The 13,766-nt window shown below is 34.9% G+C and overlaps 2 protein-coding genes across 2 annotated transcripts; one reads left to right on the top strand and one right to left on the bottom strand.

The window, feature by feature from the left end:
* Positions 1–2,197: 2,197 nt before the first annotated feature.
* Positions 2,198–10,654, bottom strand: LOC122599726 (glutathione S-transferase zeta class-like). The gene is made up of 11 exons (XM_043772282.1): positions 10,520–10,654; positions 10,240–10,339; positions 10,087–10,143; positions 9,111–9,196; positions 8,933–9,004; positions 5,564–5,617; positions 5,402–5,477; positions 5,112–5,173; positions 4,112–4,171; positions 3,376–3,491; positions 2,198–2,437 (listed from the first exon to the last, which is right to left on the bottom strand). The coding sequence occupies exons 1-10, from the start codon at positions 10,520–10,522 to the stop codon at positions 3,390–3,392; spliced, it is 672 nt and encodes a 223-aa protein (XP_043628217.1). The 5' UTR covers positions 10,523–10,654; the 3' UTR covers positions 2,198–2,437; positions 3,376–3,389.
* A 991-nt stretch (positions 10,655–11,645) lies between these two features.
* On the top strand, positions 11,646–12,273 carry LOC122601152. The gene is made up of 2 exons (XM_043773921.1): positions 11,646–11,782; positions 11,853–12,273. Exons 1-2 carry the CDS (start codon positions 11,646–11,648, stop codon positions 12,271–12,273), a joined length of 558 nt encoding a protein of 185 aa, XP_043629856.1.
* Positions 12,274–13,766: the final 1,493 nt, after the last annotated feature.

Genomic DNA, 13,766 nt, shown 5'->3' with positions numbered 1-13,766 from the left:
CAAAAAAATAAATTTTTTTTTATAAAAAATCATATGTGTTACGTGTTAAGAAAACGTATGGATACGGTACAGGCGTTGCCCAACATCCGTTCTAAAGGGTTGTCACCAGACGCATATAGAAATGGTATGGATTTGATGGGCGATGATGCAAGAGATGGTGACGGTTGTTACGATACGGGTGTAGCCCTTAATGCTAAGGGGAAAGCCCTTAGAGATGATTTTTCAATGGTTCTTACGGTTCTCACCATTTATGTTGGTTCTCACTTGAGGTGCAAGTTATTTTAGGACCACTTATTTTAAAACCAATTTTAGAACATGTGTTTTTTGTAACTTACACACCACCATGATCATCTTCGACCACCACCATGATTATCTCCGACCACCATCATGATTTTCCGGCCACCGCGTCGTTGAAAAATCATGTGTAAGTTAACTTACACATGATTTTCCGGTGGGCCCGTCGCCGGAAAGTCTTAGTGTTTTTACAAAAAAGTCTTGTATATCGTATTAGATGATGATGGTAGTGTGTAAGTTACAAAAAACACATGTCCTAATTGGTCCTAAAATAAGATATGGTCTTAAAATAACTCACCCATCTCACTTGATCCCTTCACTATATATATATATATATATATATTTAAAAAAAAAGACACGATCAACTAATGGTCTAATCCTGCTTTAAAATATTCGTAGTGTAAATTATGGTTATACTCATCATCTTCTTCCCGATAATGAAGCCAACCAAGTTCAATTTTTCATTTCTTTAGTTGAAGGTCATGTATGATACTTTGTGCTCATAATGTACAAGAATGTGGGCGGGATTTTGGAGAAAACAAATATTACGGTATCAACTTTGGTGAACGGGTAAAAAAAATTAGAGTAAATTACACTTTTCGTCCTTAAAATTAATACGTTTTTCACTTTTTATTCCTTAAGTTTTAAAAATTACAATTTTGACCTTAAACTTGGCCAATTTTTTCAATAATCGTCCTTTGGCCAAACGGTGTTAAAAAATGACCGTTAACGAGCGCTCGTGCCAAACACGTGAGGGTAAAACTGTCTTTTCACCTTTACACTCGACGGATTGAAAGTGCAAAATATGACATGTTTAAAGACGAAAACTGCAATTTACTCTAACTTATATGTGAATATACATTAAAAAAAAACAAAAAAAACTTATATCTGCTTTGACCAAACACCACCACCAACTCCTTTTCTTTTCCCCAAAATCAAAGTCTCACATTTTTCCCAAATCATCAAAAGTTCAAAACCATCAACCCCTCTCCACCCCAAAAGAATTCATCAAAAATGGTGTTTTTGAATCAACATATATGTAAATTACATACAATCTGAAAAAGGATCCAATCACTCAAAATAAAAATAAACTGATTTATTCATATATGTGTATCTTTCTTTCTCTTGAACTCACAAAAACAATCACTGGTTAATCATGTTAACCATATCAGTTCTAATTCGAAAAGATCCTTCAAAGATCGAGACAAGTTTGAAAAGAAAATCAAGAAACCCAAACCTTGATATTTTCGCTCCACAATATACAAGGCGGCGGTGGTGATTGCTATTATGGTACGGGTGATGGCCGGCAGATGGCTGGAAACCTGGGAGGAATAAGGGTGGTGATCGGTTGATTTAAGGTGGCGGCGGTGGGTTTCTCATCTGACGGTAGTGGTGGGTTTACAACAGCCAAAAAAAATTTGATGGGTTAGGTTTTGTTTGTCAAATTCTGCTGCTTTATGTTCTTCCCTTTGATTTGTTTTTCTTCCTCTTTTCTGTAGTTGTGTGATACTGGGATTGTGTGAATGTGAACCAGCAGCAGCATGTGCATGAGCATATATATGTATATATCAATATTTTTTATTTTTTATTTTTGTAAAGAAAAGGTGAAAAGACAGTTTTACCCTCACATGTTTGGCACGAGCGCTCATTAACGGTCATTTTTTAACACCGTTTGGCCAGAGAATGATTATTGAAAAAATTGGCCAAGTTTAAGGTCAAAATTGTAATTTTTTAACTTTAGGGATGAAAAGTAAAAAACGTGCCAACTTCAAGTACGAAAAGTGTAATTTAGTCAAAAAATATTACAACGACCAACTACAAATTCATGAGACGTATGTCTACATATACATGTACAAGCCTGTGAGTTATTTTTTACTTATTACTTACTAGTACAATTAACATATGTTGCTGAAAGGTCAAGGAGAACCTTAACGATATCATTTCACATTATGGAATAGGAATAACCTTTACACCATATACGTTATTACTTTATAGTTTTTACATACAACAATACTCAAGGAAGTACAATAATTATTCAGGACATTAATCATAATGTATTGAAACACCCACAGCCCATGTATCTAGTATGAGCATTCTTGAAGATCTCACACCCTGCTTGACTACAGAAATTAGCATAATACACCTGCAAATAAAATACGATAATATATGAGGTGAATCAACACTTGACGGGAGAGAGGGAAGGGGGGAGGGGGGGGGGGGGGTTATTGGACGATTGCTAGTTCAATTTTAAGGGATAAGTATTCGGGAATGTAACAAACTATGGACGAATGTCTATAGTGAGAAATAACCAAAGTTGTGTTCTATCTATGTAATAACTTTGAAATCCTATCTATTGTATGTATCCGACCAATCAAAAACTTACAAGTGGCAGCTTTTATGATTGTCACATATACCCAAATAAATACAATAGACAGGATTTGAAAGTTATTAGATACAATGAATACAACTTTAGTTTTTTCACACTATAGACATTCGTCTAAAGTTTTTTAAATTCCAGGATACTTATCCCTCAAATTTTAAATGTGATTTGTGTTCACAGGTTTAAGTTAGTGCATTTAAAACATACATGACATACACATTTTGTGGTTCTTCTGTATGTCCATAGTCTAGTTCTAAGATAGCAAGATAACAGATATTTTTGTATTTGGTATCTACCTACATCATCTACGAATAAGAAGAATACGGCATTACAAACAAACTCTAATGAGCACATGTGGCACCCATGACAGACCGATTAAATATTAAGTCTACTGTTCTTACTCCACCATATCGCATGCGTATGTTAATTGTTCGGACTGTAACGTTTCTCTTTGTACAAGGAGTAAACACACTTACAACAAGGATTTAAAGGATGGCTAAAAAGGTAGAAGTTTTACCCTTTAATGTGTATAGAATGAGTATCCAACACTGGATTCTGGATATTTGACCCCATAGTAATCAGATAATCAGGCAAAATATGTCGAACATTAAAAACTGATAACTTCAACAAGAAGCCATTCCGTAACACCCCTAATAGTCAGGGAGTTTTAAACTTTCATTGGGATACTAAACTTCACATACCTGAGTTGTTTGCTTCAACTAGAAGGGAAATCTGGTTGCTTTTCAGGCATAGCATCTTGGATAGCAGGCAACTGTATATATGTCTCATACAACCTAGTCAAAAGAGGGTATGGTGTCTGGGCCACCCAGAAACAGAATTATAATATTTTCATTAGTCTAATGAGATTGCGAAACAAACATTAAAACATGATCCATACATGCATCAAATATTTTTTAGTACTTGTGAAATATTTTAATAACTAAATGAACTTGGAAGTATAGGTGACATGTATCTACAAAGTAAATTATAACTTTAAGTAAATTATAACTATGAGTTCTAATCAATTACATAATGATGGCGATTTGGATGGATCAACTGGGTGTTGTAATGGGTCAAAACGAGTATGAACCAAACTGCGAGTTGCAAACATCAGCCAAAGTAGGTAAATAAGGTCGAGTAGATGGCAAACATTTTTGGTCCCTTCTTTCGTGACTTTTACACTTATCTAATGTAATAAATACGATTATTACAAGTATACTAGAAGAATACTAATCTTATTTTTTGTTAATAAAGCTATTTATATGAATATGAGCATTTAAATGAACTTTGAGTAGCTCTCAACATACTTGTCTCGTTCCATTGTATACCAATTTTTATCCTTTACCTATTAGATCATTAGAATGGCAGGGCCTCTAAATTTTATAAACTGTAATTCTCAGCAATATAGAAATCCATACACATGCAGCAGATCCTTACCATGTCGACATTAAACCTCTTCACTGCACCATGGATTTGTGGTACCAAAAACAAATCAGCCTGCAAAATTTGAAGACCTTTAAACAATACTGCCTTTTACATGCATAATTCACATTTGTGGTCACTTATCAATTGTGCATGATAGTTATTAATTCATCTTGTGTATCAAATCATAAGATGTTACCAAAAAATGATGAATAATGATAGGGATTATAAAGGATGCACATCTGTTGTAGAGGTGACAAAATGAACATGCAAGGAGAAATTGGGTATCAATTATATGTTTTTAATGAAAAGATTATGAAAAGTTTATGAGGTTTATCGATTAAAGTCACAGTAGTGCGCATTCTTTAAGCCTTCTGACCAAGTTCCCTTTTGCTGATCTATTTATTTACCCATTTGACCCTTGGAGATAAGCCGTACATCGAATAGACCAATCGTAAGGACAGTGTTGTAAATAATGGCCTTAACGGCCGTTATAAAGGTAACGGAGGTCCACCATCATGTTAAAGGATTGTAGGGTAAATTTGAAGGTCTGAGTCAATAACGGTCAAATAACAGTTTTGATGGACCTAAGCGGTCATATAACGGGATTTAATGGTCAAATAACGGAATTCAACGATCAAATAACAGATTTAACGGTCAAAAAACGGATTTAACGGTCAAAGGACATCACTTTTGATCAATTTTGTTAGAATATTGCTAATATATATATATATATATATATTTTTAATAAATTCCTTTATATTATATAGTCTCCGATATAACGCCGTTGTAACTCCGTGAAATGAAATGTAACCTTAAAGGTAGTTGACCGCCGAGTGACGCCGTTATTTACAACCTTGTGTAAGTATATGGGTCAGATTGACACTGTCAATCTATAGCATTTATGTCAGATAGATGGACCTAGCTATAGCATCAGTAAGCGACAACCTAGATTATCCTTTCCATTACTCTAAGCATAAGGATGAGAGATAAAATTGAAGGGAGGAAAGTTTACAAGAAAAATATCATCTCCTGTGGCGTACTTCCCAGCATGATTCTTTAGCAACTTCTCCAGCGCTGCAAGGTTACAATTATGTACGACTTGGTAAATACATATCAGGATTGCTAGCAAATTAAGGTAACTTTTGCCATTTGTTCATTCTTCATCAGTTCTATAGAAATATATATCTCTAGTTCCATTAATGTGGCATTTGATATCATATCTGTTGCATTTGTTATCATTCATATATTCACCAAATCTAATTTTTGATTAGTGCAACATAGAGAGAGTCATGTTGTGCATACCTGCAAAGCCTTTACCAATATGCTTTTGAACCCATGGAACCTGTGCGCCGGGACCAACTTTTTCTTCAATGTACTTCTGCATGTTGGTTTATTATATTATCAATGTAAGATTGTGAAAGTGATTTAACTGAGGTTTTGTTTGTAAACAACAAGGATTCTTACCAAAATGCCAAGATTTTGAAGAGGTTGTATGCTTGCTGAAACAATGTTTGCAGCCTACAGAATATAAAAAAAAAAAAAGTGAAAGAAAGAAAGAAAGATGATTGTAGGTACATCATCTGAGATCATGATGGAAGCAAATTTCCATAAGAATGTTTACTATTATATGGTGAGCTTAATCTTTAAGTGGGAAGGCCAATTTAATTTGTGCTATCATCTTAGAAATAAAGGAACTTGAACCAAAAGATTACACCCAAAAAATATAAAAGAACTACTGGCCTATAATGTTCTCCAGGATAATATTATCACGGAAATTTCATTTATAATAATCCTACTAAACCTACGACAATGGAAGAAAGTGGCTTTTACAGCACCAATCATGGCGGAGTCAGAAGATTAAGGTCAAAAGTTTATTGAAATCAGTGAGGCTGCTTTGGTGCTAGGTGACACTGCCTTGCTGAAAGATTTATCTTACTCAACCTGCTACTGGAAAAAAATTGGGTCAAAAAGAGCACATCTTTATTAGAAGTACACTTCGAGTTGTAAGGCAAAACCATAACATGTTCGAATCTGATATGAAGTTGAAGCGGCAGCTTAGTATATATATTGAGGAGTCTTCAATTAAGTCGTGTAATTCATGAGCTTAGGATATTGGAAGACAAATCAATGATTGGGTCTATTTTACAATCACTGTGATCAACAAGCTACCAAACCTAACCCCTACATATAACTAAGATTGCTCGAGGTTGGATAATCAGATCCAATTCCTTCGCTTTCTGTGGCATTGTTGTTGAGCTAACTAGATTATCTGGTGTAGGCCTATTAAGATTGATATTGTTAAGGCCGAATATGTATTCGATTCAACTACTATTACAGCTCGTACAGCCTTAATTATTTTGTCATATTGACTACAAACAAATTACTTGCCTAGTGCCCTCCACTGAAGACTTGCTAGAATAGCTTGCATGGAGAGCTATTTTGACTGGAAGTAGTACAAACCTATATACTGGTAAAGCTAACGAAAGCATGTTCACATCGGTATCTAAGCGCAGACCTTAATAAGCGGTCTAAGTGTTCGAAGGATGATTCATCAACAGTTAAGGATGTAGTTCATCGGAAACCATTCCTCCCTAAAGTCAAGGAAAGCGATGCTAAACCAACAAGGCTTTTAGGCTCAAAGCGCTGCTTTTGAAACATTCTTCATCGACAGGGATGAAATGTCATTAAAACTTGCAAAGCCGATTGCTTTCTTTCAGAGAATCTATAGCAACGTAAGAAGCTATGTATCTAATTTGATCACAAAGAAATAGGTAGCTCAAAGCGCCAAATCTTCCTCTTAGAAACTACTACTGATCAGCATGACTTTCTTTCTTAAGTAAGGTAAGGGGTACAGAAACGTCCTCTAAGCTAAGGAATTACAAGTCAATATTCGGTATCCTCGAATTATTGAGGCAACTTTTTAAAGCAACACCTTGAGGCCAAGGTGTTGTTTGGGAGCGAGAAAAATGATACGAACCAGAAATTTAGGGGCTTAAGTGTTGTTTTTATAAATGAATTTACTTAGTTTCTTAGCAATTAGATTTATTACTTTTTGGCTAAGTTACTGATTCTAGGAAGTCTTTTATATGAATAGAACTTTAGGGTTGTATTTTGATTATGTTGGATATTATCGGTGATTTGGTTATCAATTAGAAGAGTTGGTTCACCGCTCGGAAGTAAACTGTTGGAATAAAGATCAATCTCGAACATCGCTTACCTATCATATCTATAGTTTTATTAGTTTTATCTCGATACGAGCATCGGATTCGTATCAGTGTACTGGTACCTCTGTTGTCCTAAGATATTAAAAGTTTATTATTGAACTTTTGAGAATACAAAAGAGTTGACTAGACAAACGAATTTAATGTCTAACAAAAAGTTGATCTAACAGCTTCAAAATCAAACAAAAGGTGAACAATGCCTGGAAAGTGGCACACACGATTCGCGTGTGCAACCATGATCATCTGTATTGCAATTACTTCTTTCTATTTAAGGCAGACTTGGACATTCATTTTTAGTCACATCTTGCATACATCTTCTCTGAAAATACTCTAAGACCTAATTACTCAAAGTGATCAGTGTGAAACACTTGTATCAATTACTGTACCTAAGTTATAGCAAAAGTAAAATTGGAGTGACTTAATCTTCGTATCAATCATCTTCTACAGTTTGTGGTGAACTTCAGACATGTGTGTATGAAGTTCTTGGTGGAGATTCTAGTGGTTAGAATCTAAATGACTAAATCAATAATTGTAGTGACAAGAGCCATTGGTGTTGGTTCCTAGTGGTTGGAAATCTACTGGTCTTCTTGAAGTGTCGAGAATATATTGGTGTTTTAATCTTGAAGTGTCAAGATTGTTAATGTAATCGGACTCTCTACTGGGTTTAGAGAAAGCTACTGCTAAGACTCCCAATTGTGAATCGAGAAGTGGTTTAAAGTGGATTTGTTAACATCCACCACAACCACCATACAACGTCGTATTTTTGTGGAGATATTCTTCCTACACTAAACTTTTCAACTATATCTTAATATTGTGATATTGTTAAGATATTAGATTTACTACAGTATTTGCACCAGTTTCAAACTCAAGGTTAAATAAAATGATAAATTAGAAAGAGCTTAAATTTGGTAAATCTCTTCACCTCTCCGCCAGATTGCATTTATACCTGTTTTTTTAGAAAAATCAAGACTGATAGACAACAAAATATGACTAAATATCGATATCTAGGCTCAGATCATCATTCTCACTATTAAAAAAAAATATCAATCGTTCTCCACATATCCAGTATATTGTATGCATTCCTAAATAGAGCAATGAAGCTCAGGCTTTTCTGTTCATGTTTTTCACGTGCCACACATCACATATCAGACCTTTCTAACCCTCAATGTAACTCCAAAAATTGTAAGCATCACAAAACATCGAACGGAAAAAAGTTTATGAAACAATGACTCTAAGAAGTACTCGGTATTGCCCACTTTAATGATTTAATGCTTACAAAATAAATAGTCACATAGTCATTTTACCAACAATCTTAGCCTGTTTTCCACTGAAAAATTCTAAATGAACATAGAAGATACTTAAAAGCTATGCTCCGATATTCTAGATGGAAACCCGAAATGGGACCAAAAGAAAAAGATAAAAAATCTGAGCCAAAAGAGCAAAAAGAGTATAAATTAAAACAAAACAACTGTCGTGAGTGTTTGATACGCAATAAATGGTGGCATATTGCGCCTAATGATGACATCAATTGGTTTATCTTCTATATATTTGTGATCAAATAGTAGGGGAGCAAATGTAGATACTAAGAGAACAAGAGGCGAAATGATTTTACCTGGTAATTAATTGCCTTTTTCTCAAGGTCACGAGGCAACAAAGGATGCTGAGGATACTTCTCCTCGAGATACTGTACAAATGATCATGATGGTAAAACAGGGAACAATGGCCAGGAGTTAAGAAAACAATTAATGAAAGAATTACCCCATTAGGTAAAGGAAGCACTAAAAGCTCACCATTATGATTGCAAAAGAGTCAACAATTACCATGTCACCATCAACCAGAGCAGGTACATATCCAACGGGGTTAACCTTTAAAAACTCTAAATAATGAAAGAGACTAATGTTACTAAAAGGCGATGTATAAAAAAAACTAAAAATAAAAAAGATTGACCATCAAGAACTTAAGAATCTGGGTGTAACTAAAATATCTTAACCAACAAAAAATATGGGATATAGTCATATATATACAAGTAACAAAAGTGTTAAGGAATTAGCAGGCAGCAACTACATTATGGAGCTTAAAGTTAATTACTCACTTTTGGGCATGAAACTTTGCAAGTGACAAACGAAGCTCGATTAAACATTTAACTTAGGCCAGTTAAAATATAGCAACTAGCTGTTGATAAATATTCCATTTAAGAACTAGACCATCCTTCTGAGTATTCAAATTTCGTTATCACAAATTGGGATTCTACAAACTTCTTTATCAATCATGACACTAGAATATAATTTCTTGTCCCTTCATTTATACATGACTATCTAGCCAAAAACTGCTTATTTACTACTGTTGACTTAGAATCAGACCCTGATCAACCTAGTCACTAATCAGCTTACGCTGAGCACCATCTCTCTGACCATCCAATTCACTGAAGACTTGTACGCTGATGATGAGTGTGTTAATTTATATTAGGGACCACACTCATCGATGTCAGACCGCTGCAAAGGCGCTGATCCTATGACCCCCCACAAGTAGGCATGCCCCCCTTGCCCGCCTGCTACTTCAGTCAGAAATGTCATTGACTTATCATTCATTGCATACACTTGGAACAACCTAACCCATTTCCAAATCAAATAACAATAGCCCTCGCTTATTACACTAATTACAAACATATTCAATAATTGCTAAACTAACAAATGATGCCAACAGCTAACCAAGTAAGTTTAAACTCGAACCCACCCGGGGTGGTGCTAAATATTATTAAATCATTACCAGGGGAATGTTGTTCTCCTTTTAGAAGATTAACGGCTTTGTATTCATAATCAAGCCCTGCATCATCATCACAAACACAAAAAATGACAATTACAATTATTAAAATAAAAATCAATTAATAAATGATAAAAAAAAAAAAAAAGAAGAAAAAACCTTTGAGTTTAAGGGCTATTCGGACACGAAAAGAGCAAGAGCTCCTGTGGTAGGAATACAGTTGCAGCTGCTGCTTCTCCTCACCACTGCTTTTTGTGGTCTGTATATATATATATACACATTATATTCCAAATATAGATAGATTGATTGATTGATTAATGAATGGCTAGTAATATCGATATTATAATTCTCCATAACTAGCTTTCAACTGTATTTGTTTGTTTGAGAGATATATAGATATATATACATATACATAAGAGAAAGAAAGAAAGACACACACCATATCTATATCTGTATTTGTCGCAGGTCTCTGGTTATGATTGAATAGCAAACTGATTGCTTTTGTTACCAAACTCCGATGTTGTCGTTCCGTTCCTGGTGAATGTAGACAAGGAAGGAGGGTTGACTTGTAGACTTTTCTTTTTTTTTTTTTTTTTTTTTTTTAGTAAAAAACTTTTATCCACATGATTGTATCTAATTAACCTCATGTAAAAAACAGGCTACTCCTACTAATCATCGTTCTTTCGAGCGGATTAGTAGAAGGTTTTACCCCATCGGGTATTTAAAATAGAATTATAGAAAATTCTGCTTCGAGCGGACTCTCTAGCACGGACCCGATTAAGACAACATATGTTAGACCCGTCGCTATATAATCACTACATGAAGTTTTCAGCGAAATTCACCTTTCAAAAAAAAAAGTAACAGGCTAGCCAAAAAAAGTTTATATTTTAATATTTTAAATTTTTAAAAGTGCATTTATCTATATTGTAAATTAGCAAAATAAGGTTCTAAAGTGTAAACTAATTCATTAAGGGCAAATTTGGTAATCTTTAATAACTCTTTTCATAGATGGTGTTTATTAAGGGTAATTTACTATTTATTCATCTAACCATTTTCTAACACTTTCCTAAAATAGGGGGTTGATAATTATTATAAAGAAGTATATTCACATACACGCAACTTTTTCTCAATATCTTTCACTCTCTTTCTTTCATTTGCACCCAGTTAATAATATCCGCTATAATGTGCGAGTACCATACTAGTAAAAATAATTAACATGCGACATTGACTATATCTGATTTTTGAAGTATTAAGGGGGAAGGGAGTGGACAACGGCATGGGTAACGGCATGCCATGTCGCCGAGGGAACACTGGCGCCATCCCCGCGGCATGGCAGCGAACGGCATAAAAGCCCTGCGAGGGATGAAGCATTTGAACGTTACAGAGGAGCGTGGGGGAGCGTTTGTGGTGGGGTCCATGATCACTTTTGACCGTTTGAACCTAATTAAAAAAAAAATAATTCCTACCTCTTTATTTATAAATACATATCATTTTTAACCAAAAAAATCACCAAACAAAAACATATCTTCACATTTTCACCAAAACAAACACCACATTACTAAAAAATGGATTCCTCTTCCTCATCTTCTTCATTTTGTGTTCCACCGGTGTTAGATGATTCGTCTACGGGGAGTACTTTTGAGTTTTTTAATCAAGTGTACGCCGAGCTTGAAGATACCGGCACCTCTTCCGACACTCGTAGGTATATCGATCGAGACCGGGAAGAAGCTCACGCGATACTAATGCGTGACTACCGATGGAATCTATCCTAGGTGGGCTGTGTTTGTTAAAGCTTATCCTCATCCAGTGGAACAAGATGAAAAGAAATTTAAAAGACTACAAGAGGCTGCAAGAAAGGATGTTGAGCGAGCGTTTGGTGTTCTCAAGGGAAAATGGAAAATCTTGGACCGTCCCCTCCGGCTATGGACAAAGAAGAAGATCAAAAAAGTCGTCGCTGCTTGTACTATACTACACAACATGATCATCAAAGACAACGGACGGGCAATATCACCGATTCATATTATGGATCCACCGGTGCCAAGAGTTTATAACCCGGAAGCAAACCGGGAGATAATGGATGAGAACGTGCATCATCGGCTCCGATATGATCTCACGACGCATGTATCGGCTTTAGACTTATCATTCCTTGAGGATCCAGCGATGCAGCCACCATCAGCTGCAAGTTTGATTTAGTTGTCTTCATTATCATGTAGAATTTTAGTTTCGATTTATGTTATTATGTACTTTTTAATTCATGTTTATGTAATGTTTAGTTTAATTTGAATGAAATATTTAAAGTTTTTATTAAAAAAGAAAGTGTTTGATTACATTAAATGAAAAGGAAAAAAAAAATTTGGGAGGGATGGGAAAGTCATGAATGCCATTAAAAATAGTTGGGAGGGTTGAAAAGGAAAATTGAATTGGAGGTATTTAATTGGTGGGATTTGAGAGGGATGAAATTTTAGGAGGCATGACTCCCTTCCCCCTAATATCAAACAATTATCTATAAAAGATTTCAAATGACGATGAAATCCTCAATCCTATGTACTCTGAGAACCAATTGACCAACCACACGAAATGTTCACCGATCCTTGGGTATCATCCTATGTAAGTCTGGATTCAAAGCCTTGACCGATTTCCACAATTCCTCCGTTCCATTAAAGACCGAGTCTTTGATTTCATCCATACTAAATCATATTGTCATATCTCTATCTCTATATTAACTATGTATCGTAAATGTGCTTGATCCAAACATAACAAGTTGCGTCATTGACTAAGTGAGCAACAAAAGAATTACATTTGTCACCATATATCATGAATTTATGATGATATTCTATCGATACATTTAGCAAATAATTTCATTCAAAAATAAATGTACACACATTTGTTAGCTTATCATACTTATAAAATTACACATATTGCCTTATTATGCAACTCTGGAAAGTTTCGTAAGGATAGGACAAAATTTTAGTCTATTTAGGAATTTTGCTGAGATCTTTTGTGAAAGTAGGAAAAACGGTACTGAAAATACCGGTTTTCACCAAATCATTAAACTCTGGTTCTTTTTCTTTGAAAGCCGGTCACTTAAACACCGTACTTGAATTTCTTTTTATTTACAGGTTGGTTTAAATCTTTAATAGAGAAGAAGACTACTTTTACTAAAGTCTAGGACTATAGGTCTTGAGTAATACAGGTTGTCATTGTCTTTGGGATTTAGCACAACTGGACATTTAATGCTTCTAATGTCTTTCAGCCAAATGTTGGTCACGGGTTCAAAACCTTTGAAAGACATATTGAGAAGTCTTTGCCAATGGGTGGAGCATGGGGGTTTTCTCTAGCATTAGCTAGTTTCCTCAGAACGGTAGTGGGACTTCCACCGCTAGTCATGCCCTCGAATTGACTGTGCTGGTGAAGAGGCATGCCGCTAAGTCCAATCACTACTGCTGTTAAAAAAAAAAGTTTTTATTCAAAACAACACGTATTAATTGGCAGCTTTTTCTTTACAAAAATTTAGAACACCCCCTTCTTTAATTTAATTACATGCATAAAAGGTCTTTTAGTATATTCTCGAGTTTTAGAGACATCCTTACATCACCATATTCTAATATTATGTTTTCAATTAAGTTATACTATTTGTGAGTCCATTACATATTAAATAGCATACATATAAGATGGTTCATAATTTT

This window comes from Erigeron canadensis, chromosome 5 (genome assembly GCF_010389155.1).
Source record: "Erigeron canadensis isolate Cc75 chromosome 5, C_canadensis_v1, whole genome shotgun sequence".
NCBI classification, from domain to species: Eukaryota; Viridiplantae; Streptophyta; class Magnoliopsida; order Asterales; family Asteraceae; genus Erigeron; species Erigeron canadensis.
The sequence above is the reverse complement of the archived record's forward strand: the minus strand, read 5'-3'. Positions and strand labels throughout refer to the sequence as shown.